Source organism: Morone saxatilis, unplaced genomic scaffold, assembly GCF_004916995.1.
Source record: "Morone saxatilis isolate NCDOM2014 unplaced genomic scaffold, NCSU_SB_2.0 Contig23, whole genome shotgun sequence".
NCBI classification, from domain to species: domain Eukaryota; kingdom Metazoa; phylum Chordata; class Actinopteri; family Moronidae; genus Morone; species Morone saxatilis.
Genome location: NW_023339796.1, coordinates 11,973,280 through 11,989,886, shown reverse-complemented (window position 1 = coordinate 11,989,886; position 16,607 = coordinate 11,973,280). Strand labels below are relative to the sequence as shown.

The 16,607-nt window shown below is 37.4% G+C and overlaps 2 protein-coding genes across 5 annotated transcripts in view; both read left to right on the top strand.

The window, feature by feature from the left end:
* Positions 1-1,304, top strand: part of LOC118334863 (pre-B-cell leukemia transcription factor 1) — a 50,401-nt gene extending 49,097 nt beyond the window's left edge. For all 4 annotated transcript variants that reach the window (XR_004797035.1, XM_035670938.1, XM_035670937.1 and 1 more), the window contains one exon: positions 532-1,304. Coding sequence is in view for 2 of the 4 variants with exons in the window: in XM_035670937.1 (XP_035526830.1) it covers positions 532-624 (93 nt within the window). In the remaining 2 variants the exon portion in view is untranslated. The remainder of the gene's footprint in view (positions 1-531) is intronic.
* A 4,260-nt stretch (positions 1,305-5,564) lies between these two features.
* On the top strand, positions 5,565-14,994 carry prtfdc1b (phosphoribosyl transferase domain containing 1b). The gene is made up of 9 exons (XM_035670048.1): positions 5,565-5,722; positions 6,002-6,108; positions 8,023-8,206; positions 8,752-8,817; positions 11,232-11,249; positions 13,604-13,686; positions 13,914-13,960; positions 14,098-14,174; positions 14,314-14,994. The coding sequence occupies exons 1-9, from the start codon at positions 5,684-5,686 to the stop codon at positions 14,359-14,361; spliced, it is 669 nt and encodes a 222-aa protein (XP_035525941.1). The 5' UTR covers positions 5,565-5,683; the 3' UTR covers positions 14,362-14,994.
* Positions 14,995-16,607: the final 1,613 nt, after the last annotated feature.

Sequence of the window (16,607 nt, the reverse complement as noted above, 5' to 3'; positions counted from 1 at the left end):
GTGCAGCCTGTCGCCTGCAGCTCTTCATCTAACAGCTCACTGTGGCTGCTCCTTCTTGTTCCATTACCCGCTGCAATACTTCAAACTGATCCGCTGTCAAAAAATGTCGAAAATGACCGTTGTCTTGCTTTGTAGAGGCATTTTTGATGAACGATAGTGGTCAGTGCTAATCTCATTGACAAACACATTGAATTCCTTGTGACTATTTCATGATAAAAGTCAGCTTGAGTTTTGCCAGTTAAATGCTATTTTTGTGAAGCTGCAGCAGTAAGAAATGTTTGTATTAGCAGTACAGACAGTACCACCGACCCAGTTTCTTAATAATACAAACATATAAGACTTTCAATACTTGTATCAGTGGGCTATAGGTTCTATGAGCACTGTGTTACCTCATTCGGGGATAGATAGTGATCTCCCAGACATTTATTTTAATGAATATCTTTAATATTGTTAACCTAAAGACACCGATATTATATACTATGGTATAATGTATTACCATGATACTAACAATTTCCTGTCTTATCTACACAGACAAATGGTGGCTGGCAAGATGCTCCGACTCCTTCGTCAGTGACATCGCCCACAGAAGGACCCGGGAGCGTTCATTCGGATACTTCCAACTGAATATATCCATCTCCACACCTTATCTACAAAACCACATGGACTGACCTTGCTATTCACAGTATTAAACAAAGGAGATCTCTGTCCCACAGTTTGGAGAGGTACTGTGAAAATCCTAACCAGAAAAAAAATAGATATTTCCTCTGCTTATAACGTTGGACATTTGGGATACAAACACAAAGTTTCACAATAAAAGTCCAAACAATATCGCAATCCATGGAGACGTTTGTACAGATTTCACATTATATTGAGGGGGCTGGGGTTACTCATTCACTCATAATGTTTTCACTCATAATGATAAAATGATATGATAAAGTAAATAAATCAAATCATTGGTTTTAACTGAAAATACTTCATTCTACCTCTCAGCCACTTAAAAAAGTAGAAAAAATATGTCAGTGACCATTATTTGTTTTGTAAAAATGAAACTTTTGTCTTTGCAAGCAAGAGGCACATCTTCTTACTTACATTTTGTTGTCTCTCACCTATTCTATGGTACGCCATTTAGACTTAAATATTGCTCAGTTGTTTACAATGTGTGCTTGATAAAAGTATGTTCATCATCTTCCCCTCTGTCTTCGACAAGTCAAAACAGAGTTCTGTCAGGAGATTTTACCTCTAAGGTAACCCTGTGAAGTATGTTATCTGTAAAACAATAAATAAATACTTGTCATCAAATCGGACAAGCTTGACATCATTCATTAAGATGGAGGATATATCAACTTAAAAGCTAATTATTTTTCACTCTGTTGGTTTTGGTTCTGCAGCATATTGGTAGAGTGACAGTCACAGAATTGCAGGATTCACTGATGCAATGAGAAAAACAGGAATTTTGTTGATCTATGCTGGACAAGGAGAAAACTTTTTTTTTTTAAATTTACTTGAAACCTTTATGATATTTGTATTGTTTCCCACCACCACTACAGAAGAAAAGTTTTCGACGATACCAAAATGCTGATGTAACCAAATCAAAACTGTCAAGAAAAAAGGTGTGCTATCATGAAGTCAGTTATAATATATTCTTTCAGCAAATATATACAGCATTATGTCTTTTTCTACTCATTCAAATTGCCATCTTCTGTCATTTAGCTCTGGTGCTACAATCGAGTGAACAATACCGTCTCGTTGAGAGAAATACAAGAAAGAAATATCACTTTCTGCAGAAAAGAAAGTTTGTCAAGAACGTCTGTAACTGAGTTTGTTTTTCAATACATGAACCACAATCCACTTAAACAGGGAAGTCATTATGTTAATAGAGTTTTACGCGCTCACACAGTGGATCCTTGCTCCTGAATCTACAGCACAGGTCCAGAGATGCTTTAGCATGGAGCCACTGATCATCGCCATGAAAAAAGCATCTGGATGTACCTGAACTGCTGCTCTGCTCTAACGAGGGCACTTTGATGTAAAGATAATGTTGCGTTCCACATTTTGATGAATTGTTGTCCTCTTCTGGGCGTTTATTTACATATAAATCATTGAAGTCAGTATATTATTCTGCTGGTACTGCTTTAGTAACCCTAGAATTGACACCAAAACAAATGTAGACATTTGAATTCATGCTTGTCTCAGTACTATCAAACTGATTTTTTTTCAGTATCAAACATTTATGAGCATTGTAAATGTTAACCATTAAGCACTAAAGAAGGGACAAGTCATTATGTCAAATAATGTGTTTTCTGAGCAGTCTAACCTTGTTTATAGACACTTTTTATGTTGTGTGGCCTATTTGTTTTTTGTATTTTGTTATGTTTTTTTATGGTATGCTTAATGTAGGCTATTACTTTTTTTTTTTGCTTTCCTACTCTTGTGAATTAGCTCATGAACTTTCAACATGTGTTTATGTGCACCATTGTGCTTGACTTGCTATGTTGGAAAGGGTTTTCAACACATTAAAAAATAATATGTAATACAGCAAGATTCGACATCGGCATCTTTTATTGTGGAGTTTACGAGAGAGCAAAGACTCAGCATCACGCGAAGGCATCAGTGGCTCGATGGTGATCGCAGTCACTGTTGTGATAACTGACAGTCAACCAAGGTTAGTGACTGCCAGTAGACATCAACCCTTTTATGACTCTGGGTGTCCCTGCCTTACATTATGGCTCCTATCCAACATGTTAGTGTACATGTACTCAGACAACACACTGAAACACGCTAAATCAAAATCAAGTTTATGTTACGTTTGTCATGTTTTCAGAGTAGCAGTTTGACAGATATCACTGCCTTTGGAGAAGCTTTCGTATTCGCATCTGACTACTTTAGCCAACAAATCTATTCAAAACAACTTAAATGTATTTATTTTAAATTCTGAATATTTATAAAGCAATGCATGACCATAGTGATACAGTAAATTATTAATTTTACTTAAAGAATAAGTATATATATATTTATGGCACTGTCAACAAACACCATGTAAAGACTAAAACAAAAAAAGTCTGTCGTACAATACTCACTCCCAAACTACTTTGTTCTCACTGAAGATAAAAAAATATTTAATATATATTGCATTTTTCCTAAAAGCTCAATTATCTTTTTAGCAAACATCACTCAAACAAGCCCAAATACTGTATTTGTTAGGAACTATTTTCATGTGTGGACTAATACACATTTGATGCTCTTCCTGTGAGTATTTACAGCAGCAGGGCGGATTACTGTAAGTGGGATTGATTTAAAATAAACTATAGAGCCCATTTTCTTGAACATTGTGGATAGCTTTTGAAAACAATGGAGGTCCATCACAGTAATAATCTGTATCAAACTTTGTAGACAAAGAAAGAAAGAAATATCCAATATACTGTATTTAGGTCATCTTACAGTTTTATGCCTCCATACATACCAAACTCTGTTAGTAAAGGAGAAGAATGGTCACATCCTTTTGCGATTCTCCCTTCAAATACTACCAGCAACACTGCTGACACTATCTGGCTGGACAGTTGCATGTCTGACAGAATTACTTTCATAGCAGCTGAATATTCATAATTGGCCAAACAACAGGGCCGAGGGTACAAGGGAGCAGTTGGCTGTAGAGTCTGCGGACGGTCACAGGCCTTGACTGCTGAGCGAGTGTGAAATGCCAAAGCCAGACTGCTCCCCGGCGCCTGGAGGGCAGCGAAGGAGCCGGGCCTGCTCTCACCACACAGAGAGGGCATCAAAAACAATCTGACAAGACTTCATCCACAATCACAACACCAAAGCCTGCTGCGTTATTATCTGAAACAAAAACATCTTGTGAAATAAGTTGCGCAGAGAATAATAAGTGTTTACTGGCATTTTTAAAGGGATTTTGTCACGCAGCTTTTTTCGTTTTTTTTTTAAATTTATTTTTTTACACCTCCTCATTCCTCAGGAGTGTTGACACTGTGCAGGCTGATTGAAATCTAATGTTGCTGTTGTTGACATCTGCCTCCCCAGCTGTCATTGTACCACTGTTTATAATTACAGCTGCCGAGGAAGAGAATGGGTGGGTGGCCCAGACACCTTGTCTCACCCTCTCAACAGAGCCCAGCAGACTGCTCTAATGTGCAGTGACACAACAGCCCAGACCCTGCTGCTGCTGCTGCTGCTGGACTGACTGACCACATGGGTGGCTCCTCAAAAATTCACTCATTTACACACTGTCATGCAGACACAGATTATATTGTGCAAAGGACAATGGGTGTGGCATCCGATTCTGTTAAATAACAGGGCCGTCAAGTCTTTCTTTTCTCTTGCTTTGGCAGATAAGATCAGTTCAAGAGGGTGTATGACTGGCAAATGTGAGAATATTAAATTAGATTACAAACAATTGATTTGATGTGAACAAAAGAGGTGTACAAATGGGGCCAGAAGTGTCTGTTCCTCTCCACAAGGTGGCGATGTTAGCACATTTCATATTTTCCACATGATAAAGGGGATATTTAAATTAAAGACAGTATTGCCTACTTGAAATTGTGTGATGTTTTATTGGCCCTGAATTAAAACTATTCTGCTGGTATTCTTCTTTTCCCTCATTTTGTTTTTTTTCACTTGCATAACTCTACAATGTAATTGTAATGTCCCTGGGGTGATGACTTAGTCTGCTGCTTGCCTTTCCTGCTGATCTCTCCCTCCCTCTCTCTCTCTCCCTCCCTCTGTGTGTGTCTGTGTTCATCATGGCATCATGCAGTTTACAAAAATAAACATGATTCATCATTCTCACATTTGCATCGTGCATTGTTTCATTCAGCAGTGATAGCTGAATGATGTCTTTGTTTGAAGTACTAGTTTCAGAGGTAAATTGTACTTCTTTAATATATTTATTTCTCAGCAGCTGTAGATTAAGATTGTACACCCAAAACATAACAGCTTCTAAATGTATGATGTGTTGTTGTGTCTTTTACACAGCTGTATGTATATGTATATATATATATATGTATTATTATTTTGGACACTTCAAGTACTGTATTTACTTGCACTTTACTTGACATTTTCTGCTACTTCATATTTCTATGCAAATACGTTTTACTGTGCTACATTCATTTGACAACTTCAGTTACTAGTTACTTTGCAGATTCAGATTAATAATAAAATATAAGCGATAAATAAATTGTGATGTAATATTTCATTTCAAGATAATACTTCCCCAAGCTACCTAGCAGACATAAAGTAGTTTAAAAAAGTAAAATTAGCTCCATCTTTAGCAGCTTCAAGTGATGTACACATTATTACATCAATAATTATAATCCAATAATATAAAATACATTATTATGAAACTAGCCATTCTACATAATGGGTTCTTCTACTTACTTTTACCATATGGCAGTGCCAATCCTTTTCTACTTCTTCATGCATTCAAACTAAAAGTTAGACTCTATGGCCCTAACTTGTGACTGTGTGGCTGCAGTAACACGTACAGGAGGTGTTATGTTGTCCCTGGTGGCAGCAGTGCCGTATAACACAACACAGAGGGGGGGCAAACTGTTCTGTTTCTCCACCGCGATGCTCCTCCTCTCTCGTCACGGTGCCAAATTCCAGTGAAAGCTTGTATTACCACTTTCCTCGGACAGGAGCCCCTTTTTTTTTTGTATCGGCGGAAAACAACATGGCAGACGTTGCCGAAGGAAAAAGCGGCGGGATTGTGGTAATTCAAGGGGAAAACACACGACAGGGAATGCAGGACAAGTGCTCCATGGCGGAAAAAAAGTTTACTGATTCATGGATGCACAGGCTGCTGCTGCTGCTGCTGCTGCGCATTCGGGCACATTTACGCACCTTGTAGATTTATTTCCTTCAGGGCCACATGTCTCTCAGGCTGATTTGGTGCGACACAGTAATAAAGGTCGTGTTTTGGTGTTTTACTGCTTGTAGACTCAGCAGTGCTGCGTATACTGCAACATAATATTTATCCTTTTCCTCCCAGATAAACGATGACTGGCCTGGCTACAGTTTAGACCTCTTCAGCTATCCGGCTCACTACTCCGGAGATTTAGACTGTGTCATCATTCCGCACGGCGTGATTATGGACAGGTACAACACCAAACTAACTAAAGTTCTGCTGCCTAACAAATTACTGTTTGAGCTTCCCATTCGTTTCTGCTGCGATTCCTCTGAGGCTGCATGAAAGCTACACGGGGTCCTTTGACAGATCTGAGGGATTTGGGGAAATTTTAGGACATAATTTATCATTTGTTTCATTTTGTGGTATGAAACTGTTGGTATTTTTCTTCTATGGAATGATCACTGTAAAGCTGAGAAGCACACACAAAACCAACAACCACTCACAAACAGATCAAAGCATTCTGATAGTGACATGCCACACAATTTCCCATAGTTAATGTCATTTTGATTATAATTTATAGATTATATAGGATGGGACAATGTACAATATCAAGATAAAAAGCACTCAGATAAGTCAATTGTGGTACATTTCTATTATTGGGATAATCATGAATATCTTTACAAGTGACTTTAAAAAGCTGTCCAGCTCATTAATCTAAAATTCTCTACTGATTTCCTGATTATTCCTGAATCCTAACCCTGTCATCATGGCTGAAGGCTCAGCCTGCCTGTAGCATCCCCCACAAAAACAGTGAAAGGTTCCTGTTTGAGGTGTCCTATCAGTAATGCAATTTGTTTCTAAACAAAATGTAAAGTGAAGTGATTCCTGTATGTTTTTGGGGCATTTCAAGAATTTTAAGTATACTTATTTTGGCCAGGATAATTATCATCCCAATGCCTAATCTGCATCACAATGCACAATAGTAGACAGTAATGGGATATGTAAGGTACATGTGGTACAGCGGTATAAGGCTTTGTGACAATGTTGAAATCAAAATAAGAATACTAATTCATTATTTTTCATTAGTAACATCACTATATGGCACACGTTTGCAAAACCACATATTGAATCAATGTCCAATGTAATTAGCTGTGTCCTATTGAACAAGGAAACAGTTTTGAGACAAAACTCTTCACATGTAAAAAGAAGAACAATACATTTCTTAATAATGCTCAGTATTATTGATTAATCTGCCAATTTTTTTCTATGCTAATTGTTTTGTGTATATAATGTTTGAAAATAATGATATAATAGATCTTCACATGTCTTGTTTGTCTGACCAACAGTGCAACACTCAAATGTATCCAATTTACTATCATGTATGACAAAGAAAGCCATCAAATCTTAATATGTAAGATGTGTATGTATGTTTTTTTGCTTAGGAATATCAAAATAGTTGCAGATTAATTTCCAGTGAATGGACTTTGACCTTCATTAGGCCTACAAACAGTAACACAACATTCATATTATAATAATGTCCCCTGAAGTCCAATATTACTCAGCTGTAGTAAAAACATTAAAAAACGCTCCGACTTGCATAGTTAAAGATCCTGTCCAGATATGTTTTAAAACATGTATACAAATATTCTGCTTGGAACAATAATGTGTCTCTCATCTCATAGTTTTTTCCGCAACAAAAGTATAATTTCCACATTAACATCCTTAAAAAAGCATCTCCTCCCTCGACCTGGAAAAAAAACCCATCCAGTTCTATGAATCTATGAATATGCAATTTTGTTGATGTTTAAGTTTTCCTGCTGTACACAAGATGTCTCCTGCTTCACTTTAAAGTCCATTTTCTGCATATGTGTCCTGGGGGCTGGTTTTCTACATCACACTTGTATAAGTTGAATATTGGATTGTTTTAGTTCCTAGATCAACACCAAAAACAGTTGTTTTTTAGCCTGTGGCCTACCCTTCCACCAAATCACATTGAAATTTGTTCATGTCACTGAAACAACAAAACATGGCGGATGTAAACTCTTGGAGGGTTTTTATAGTAAACATAAATCACTCGCAGCTGTGAGCTTGACTTCTGTGAGGCAAGACACGCAACATTTCTTTACAGAGTTAAGGAAGAAGTTAATATTTCACGTTTACAGGACAGAACGTCTGGCTCGAAACATCATGGATGACCTGGGGGACCATGACATCGCGGTGCTGTGTGTGCTGAAAGGAGGCTACCAGTTCTGTGCCGACCTGGTGGACAGGATCAAGGCCCTTAGTCGCAACTCCAACCGCACAATCCCTATGAGGGTCCACTTCATCCGCCTCAAGAGCTACCTGGTGAGCCTCTGCCCGCTGCTGCACAGGCAGCACTCAGACGCTGACAGTTTGACTGAAGTGGCATGTGTGAGAATGAAGAGGCTCTCTTCATGCTTAAGATTATCAATCATGATGGTACTGAGTCCCATGACTTAGTCAGAAGATTGTGAGTTATGTTTTGTACAGCATTATGACAGTGGTATCTTTGTGTAAGTTCGACTTGAATGTGCTGTTTTCATGAAGACCCCATGAAGCTCAGGCAAAGGAGACTTTGAAATGCGTATACCGATGATATCATGTGATTACGCTGTGCTATAAAATCCACTTTGACCTTAAATACATCGTTTGTATCAAGTCTAGAGGTGATTCCTGCACATACATATCGCAGTCTTTATGAAAAATTCCATGGAAAGGCAAAATAATGTACTTTACTAAGTGACATTGTGTCAAAGAAGGAATCACATCTTTTAAAATTAGTAACACAACCACATTTTTCAGGATGACATATTTTTTACTTTTTTTTTAACATAAAAAAAACCTTTTAAAACTGTATTTTATTTCCTCAGAATGACCAGTCAACAGAGGATCTTCACATAGTCGGAGCAGAAGATTTGTCTTTTTTAGCCGGAAAGGTAATATTTTTTTATATACACCATTGAAATCCCCCCTACACTTTAATAAAGAACAGAATCTGAGTCCAGTGAAACATTATTATAAGCTCTATTACAGTAAAACAAACACTGACAGGTGAGGATTGTGGGTATTGATAGAAGGCAGCCTCAAGAGGGCAGCCTTCCCACTAATCTGCTTTCTCCCTCTCCATCCTGAGGAAATGGTTCAGTGCTTCTGTAAAGGAGATCAAAGATGGCAGTTTCTGACAAACCCAGCGGTGATCAGATACCAACTGTTGTAATGTAATTGTTTAAAGGCCTCTTCCACTTTATCTCTGTGGAGGATATCAGTGTAAATGGGAGGATATACTTGCTATCAGGGGGACAGTGGTCTAGTTACTCAATCACTCGTCTGCTTGTATTGTTATCATGAAATCAAAATCAGTACAATCACTGGACTGGAGAATGTGTAGGTGTGGTTAGGTGTGTGTGTGTGTGTGTGTGCGTGCGCTGACTGTTACCGGATCTGACAGAGTGGATACTATTTACTAAAGGTGAAATTTCCAGCCTGATTCCCAATTTGGGGGTTGTCACAAGACGAATGGACAGTTTAAAATAAAACAAAAATCCTTCTCTTACACAAAATGATCTTGTTATTATTTCTCTGTAATCTTAATACTTCACAGTACTTTAAGCCTCTAAAAAATATTTAAATTAATTAGATCATTTCTCAGTTTAATTATGAAACTAAGAATCACCCTTTGATTGAACATATGACAAGGAGTAGCAGGTGGGCTTCGAGTTAAGGATTCCCAAGCAAAAATGGTTAAAGAATTGCACTGCTTTTGCACTGGGGCTGCAACTAATTCATATTCTGCCTATTATTTTATAAAAATCTCATCAGAAATGTATGAAAAATGCCCATCCTACAATATCCAGGAGAACCAAGGAGACGTCTTCAATTTGCTATTTTCGTCTGACAAACCCAAAGACAATCTTTTTAATATCACATAAGACAGAGAAAAGCAGCAAATGCTTACATTGAAAAAGCTGGATCCAGAGAATGTTTGACCATTTTAGCTTGAAAAACGACTTCAACGATTGATCAAGTATCAAAATTAGTTAGTTAATTAAGTTATTTGCTCATAGCATTAATTAAAACAACACTGCTCTTCTGAGTTAATTGATTAATTGTTTAGTCCTTATGAACACAACTGATGTTCACAATTCCACATGAGATCAGATTTGTAGTTTATGTCTAGGTGTTTCTTCAGCTGATGTAGATATTGTACTGTGTCTGTGAAAGAGTGTGCAGAAACACTTATTTTTTCTCTCAACACATCTGTGCATATATGTGTGTGTGTGTTTGTGTGCGTGCGCAGGGATGAATTACTCAACCACGACTACAGTAGTCAAAAGTCATTGAGAGTCTTTTTATGTAATAGAAATCAGCTGATCTGAACACTCAGTCACACACACCTCTTAGCTGAGCGCGTGCACACACACACACACACACACTGATATACCCTGTAGTCAGGCGTGGCATAAATGCCTGAAACATGAATAGGATATGAGGTAGTAAGCTTGAGTCACTGCTGGCTGCGTTGCTCACAGTATTTAAAGTGTGCTTGTGAAATCCCTGAGCTCCCCGTGATGTACAACTAAATTTAGTCGCCTGTTTCTAACAGAATGCTGCGATGTTTTACTGGAAGAAGTGAACTAATGTGTGACAAGGAACATATTACATAGTTAATGTCACATCTTTGCCTTCCTGACAGACAGTAGCTTCCCTGTTCTGTATGAACTTTAATATATAGCCTATTTCTTTTATATTTCTCCAGGGATTACTGCACTCGAAATAAATATGGATGAATAATGAGCTCTGAACAAAGCATGACTACATGCTTGGCTGAATCCTTTGTTTGAAAAGTAGACTAAAGTGCATACAGTAAAATGGCAGTTAAAGTTAGTCTTATTATCTTGACCTAACTAAGTTTAACTGAAGCTTCAATTGTGACTCTTAATGCACGCAAATAGTGCCCAGTTGTCTCCAGTTGATTAGACAAACATTTGCAGAATCTCAGCTATTTCAGCGCGACCTTCAAAGAAGGACTGCAGGATGAAAATATTTTCAGTCAGGATGTTTCTCTTTTTTTAATCATACTCGCATAGATCATTTCTTTTTTTAGATTCGTTTTGCATGTAGTTCTTAAATAAACTTGCACAGGTTAACCTTTATTCAAAAGTCCTTTGTCACTGTTATTTAAGTGCATTGTTTGCTGCTGCTTTACAGCTACATAGTTTTACATTTATCTGAGTTATCTTGGAATGTGTGTGTGGTTGTTCAGAAGATGCAACAGTTTCTTATCTACTCCTATCCTAAAATAATTGTTTGTTTCCTTCCCTCTCTTCTCTCCCCAACATGCTTTCATTAGAACGTACTGATCGTGGAGGTGAGTCAACCATTTTTTTGCTTCTCTGTTTTTCCTTCTCACCAAATGGGCCTATTGTATTTCTTGCCGTGGTCGGATATCCAGGTCAAGAGGAGCCATTTAAAGTTTTTTTTTTTTCCTCTTCTGCAAGAGTTCAACATGAGGAAACTTTTTAATTGGCTGTCCCAGATAATTGAGCTGTTTATTCCAACATGATCATAAACTTTACTTTACTTTAGCACAATAATTGTGTCATCATGTATTGGGAGGAGGTGCACTAAGGAAGAGATGACATTTAGAGGAAAGAAATCAGTATGGTTATTCAGTAATGGTTACTTCCTGTATGTAAATACTTTGAAACAACTATCATTAGTCAGTGCTCAAACATCTGGGATTATGGCCATGCAGTCATTCATTGACAATGGCAGTATTTAACAATATAATAATAGAAATATTCTACAATAAATTTCTTTATTGTAGAATTTCAAATCAATCCTTTTTGAGGGTGTTGTATTTTCTTTGATTCTTTAATCGGTATCACAAGTGTTTTAAAATGTTGCAGTTTTACAAAGGATTGGAAATTATAAAATAAGCCTGCTCCGATCATGGGGTTGTTCATAGTGATGAATCCACCAAGATTTGGTCTAAGGAGCGTTTTTGCATCTTTCAGCTTTTTGTGGTGGTTTTACGTTGTTTTCGCTGCATATGGATGTTCAAATATATATGGTGATAATATTAATATGTCGATGTTGTGTTTACAATTTGTTTCGCTGTCTCCAAGAGGCCAAGAAACAAATAATTCAGGTTTAAGTACTTCAGATACTGTAATCCAATAACGGTTTTATGTACTTGTCTTTACAATTTTCTAAAATGAAATAATGATGAAACATCACAGTTGGATGGGCAAGAATTACACATCACAGTCAAGATGACTGTTGGACAGTCAGAGGGAAACAGGATATATTTTCACTGAAATGGTTTTAATCAGGATGAATGTAGTGCTTGAAATTAAGGATGTGCTGTTTTCACTGGGACAATAAAAATAGCACCTGCTATTGGACACAAAGATACAGTGTCTGGGCAAATTTAGTAGAGAAATTATTACATTTATGCATCATGGAATATCCATTTTATAATTTATTATAATATAGTATATTGTAATCCATTCCCATTCATGCTGCTCAGAGTAATTGCAGTCCACAGCAATAAGTCACTCATCTTTGCGGCATGTGCATGCAGTCAGTAGGTGTGGTGGCGTGTGGGGCCTCTGGATTAGGGTGTTCCTATAGCCTATATGTAAATAGTTAGTTTGAGCATGTAAATATTTAAATAGTTTGTTTGATCTTCTCCGTCCCTTTGTAGATTTAAACTTTTTCACTTCAAATATTCAATATCCCTGGAGTGAGTTGAGTTTGAGATTATTATTAGTATCGCTGTATCCCAAACAGAAACAGGTCAGCATTTGCACTGCAGAATTTATCGATCAAACAGTTAGAAATAAAGAAGAAAAACAGTAACTCAACCAAAAATAATGAAAATTGATTGTGGCCACTCATCTACAGTGATTTATTAGAGTTTTTTTTATTCAGTTACTGAAACAAAATTATTAAACTATATATCATATTATATTATTATTCGTAATATATACTACATTAGGAAAAAAGAACGTATGTTTGGAATAATGGTTGTCAAGATTTGGACAGTCGAAAGTAGAATTCAGGACAGCTGCGGGACACTGAGGAAAAAAGTTCAATTGTCCCTGTTTGATCCCTGTTTGAATGGTGACCATATGTGAGTTTATTTGTGTAATAGCTTTCAAACAGATGCAGCTTAAAGTGATTTACATATGGCAAAGGAATGCATTTGAACAACATTTCAAAACAAAATGAAAGGAAAAATAAAAAGCTGAAAGCTACATTTGTTATTCTTTTTTATTATTTGTGTAGTTTTTCATACAACTACACAAGTAATATTTAAGTTAAGAAGTAGCATTCTCCATGAGTAACTGGACACTCTCTCCACCTGCTTTTTCCCTCTGCTCCTATCCTGTCAAAAGTGAAAAATGTTTAACGTGAGTGTGTAAGGACAAGCTATATGAAGGGCATGCTGACCTACATCTGGATGACAAAGATGACAAAGCATACTTCTGTGGCTTCGTTCCACCACTACTTTTACCTCTTTCTAACGCAAGAGATCAGAGGCTTAAAACATCCCATGATAAACTCCCCTTCTTAGTCATTTTTAGCATTAACAGTTATGTAATGTAAGTTCCTTTTCACTTTTACTCCAGTGTGAGTTGAATCTGCTTTGGTCTGCATTTCTTTATTGGCAATCTCTTTCTCTCTCAATCCAGTTTTTCTATCTTTCCCTTACAGGCCATTGTAGGCACCGGAAAGACAATGAAGACTCTCCTGAAGCATGTTGAAGCCTTCAGGCCCAAAATGATCAAAGTAGCAGGGTAAGCTTTGGCTGTAAGGACCTCAAAAACAAAACCAGCCTAGTTGTGCTGCTTTGTGAATCACTCAATTTCCGCCTTCCAGTCTAGACTGAGAGAGGGAGAGACAAAGGAAGAATAAGTGACGCAGGTTTCAGCTACCAGTGTTTAAAAGAGTACTACTCCTTGACATCCTGCGTGACATATAGAAAGCGTTATCTAATGATAATGTCTGCTTTTATGTTCCCCAGATTGCTGGTAAAGAGAGTCCCACACAACTCAGCATGTCTTCCTGACTGTATGTACCTGACCAACCCTTTTATCTGTATCTGAGTCAGTGGTTCCTTCACAGTTAAAACAATTGTTGCAGCTTGTTAGTCAGTGAGTCAGTGGACTGTGAAAATACTTGAAATTAATGTTTCTCTTTGATTTCAGATGTCGGCTTTGAGATACCCAATCGGTTTGTGGTTGGCTATGCCTTAGACTACAATGAGTATTTCAGAGACCTCAATGTAAGTCAGACAACAGTGACTCTGTTTAGAGGAAGAGGTCATAATGAGTGTCTAGTAACATTGACCATCATACATGCATCAAATTGACATTTTATCATATTTTGCCTTTTGACTGTAGTTTTCCTTTCTCCCCTTTTAGCATATCTGTGTGATCAGTGAAAGTGGGAAGACGAAATACAAAGTTTAAAAAAAAAAAAGCCGACTGTCACACAGATGTCATCTAACAGCAAGCCTGAACATATTCCCCGGGAGGTGTCATTCACTTACAGCTGCTATGGTGACATTTGATCACAAGCATCCCTGTTTTGTTATAACATTCCTTCAGTGAAACATTTGTTTTAACAATAGACATGGACATTACACTGGTAATTTTAGCAAAGCTAGCCCATGCTTTACCATTTATTCTTTGTGTTTACCGAACTAATTCACATGGGAAGTGTTTAATGCTACTGCCTTTGTCAGTTTGACTCTAACAAAAATGCCACCTTTTATGCAATGTTAAGACTCTGATAATCCTGTATGAATGTGATTTTTAAGTCTGTGATTAGCAAAGTAACAAAGGAAAAGGGAGTTTTTTTTATTAGGAAATTAGTGATAGAAGTTTACATTCTCTTCCCGGGTTCATTGCCTTTTTAAAGTTTCTTTAGTTAGTTCTCCTGCTGTCACTTTTACTGCTCAGGGGCAAACAAAGTAGTTCTGTAAACACTCAATGTGCTAACTACCTCTTTTTTTTTTTTTAGTATTTGAAGTGTAGTGGGATACTCTGTTTCTGTATTTCCTTTTATAATTTAACATATCACTAAAGTATTTTTAACATGTCTGTGTTCTGTTGTCTCACATCCTCTGTTGATTTAGGAAATGCATTTTCAGATGTTGATAAAATGTCTTTAAAATGGCGTTGACCTCACGATTTTCTTAGGTTAATAATATAAAGAAGGGCTCCAAGACATCGTAAAATAATGTTGAATGAAGTGTCTTAGTCTGCTGGGATGTTGAACGTACTGGTGAAGTCAATAATACAAAAAAACTGTCCTCTAAGGACTCCTGTTTCCAAAACTGTTAACTGGTGTATAATGCTATCTTTGTGTTTTTTAGAGTATCACATCTTGAAAACATCAGGCCACATTGGTTTTTAAAAAAAAAATAGGTACAGTGCCAATGAACTAGTAAAAAGGAACAAAAGAGAGTCCGTTGTGTTGAGCTGCTTTCCTCTTTGTATACACCTGACATATGACTCCCAGTCTTTAAACAGGGAACACAAAGTGCCATAAAGACAAAAACGTTTCTTTCCTTGGTACTGAGGTCTGCTGGGGATTACGGTGAATTGACTCTCTGACCTTTCGCTCCAAGAATTAATGACTTGATGAAGTACTCAAATAAGATTATATTATTACCGTCCTAGGTTTTAGTCAGTACTTTTTGTCAGTAGTGTGGAAGAAGTAGTAGAAGTCTGCAACCTTACTTAAAAGAACACAAGTATTACAAAAAAAATTACTTAAATGAAGAAAATGTTCTATTTGTAGTAGGATATTGTAGTTTTACTGTTGTAGGTTGTGTAAGTTTAGCAACTTTTAGTAGTGTATACACCATACATCATAGATTATAAACTGATCATATGTTTTGTATGTGAACTTGCAAATAAAACCGTAATAACAGCTGTAAAGTAAGTGTGGAGGAAAACTAATATGTTCCTCTGAAATGTAGTGAAATGCAAAGAAGTAGGCCTAGGTCAAATAAAAAAACACTCAAGAAGTCTCATATCCACAGCGGAGCCACTGAAAGTAGAAACTGGCTGGACAGGACAGCTTTGTGAAAGTCTCCTCCCTAAACTGACCTCTGCAACAAAAGCTGCCAATCCCAAGAACAGGTGGTCCCTTATGTTGGGTGGGAATAAAAGGGACATTTGTCAGGGCCCTGAGAATCTGAGCATTTATTTTAGTCAACGGCTACAATCTGTTTAAAGATTGTGTGCAGTGAAGGACCAGCATTTAATTTGAATAATCTGCTTTGGGGAGTAAAGATTATATTCTGTGTGGTATGTGTGAACTCACATTCCACATCCACTGCCATCCACATGCCAGCCCTGCTCGACCTCACTTTGAACCAGAACATGTGACTCCCGGTTCAGAACTTGTTTAAATGAAACGAAACCGGGGAGGTGTGGAGGGGGGGGTGTTGATTGTGAAAACCCTGAGATGTGGACGTCTGCGTTAGTTATACCGACAAAGTGTCTCCGTGTGCCCTCGACTCCATGAACTAAACTGAAGCGGTTGGAAAACACCACCTTTTAACAGTGCAGTGGCGACTTTTTGTAACGTCGCACCTGATTGGCCCGCTCGAATACAACGCCGCCTGTGATTGGCTGAGAGTGTCCTGTTGACCGAAGGTGGACTCCCAGAGAGTCGGGAAAGCTGGAACCAAAAAAAAAAAAAA

Bases quoted from the DNA above. Each gene is read 5' to 3' on its own strand.
- prtfdc1b (XM_035670048.1), top strand. From the start codon at position 5,684: ATGGCAGACGTTGCCGAAGGAAAAAGCGGCGGGATTGTG. The intron at 8,207-8,751 runs GTGAGCCTCTGC...TTATTTCCTCAG, and splicing joins TCCGCCTCAAGAGCTACCTG to AATGACCAGTCAACAGAGGA. The intron at 13,687-13,913 runs GTAAGCTTTGGC...TATGTTCCCCAG, and splicing joins AAAATGATCAAAGTAGCAGG to ATTGCTGGTAAAGAGAGTCC.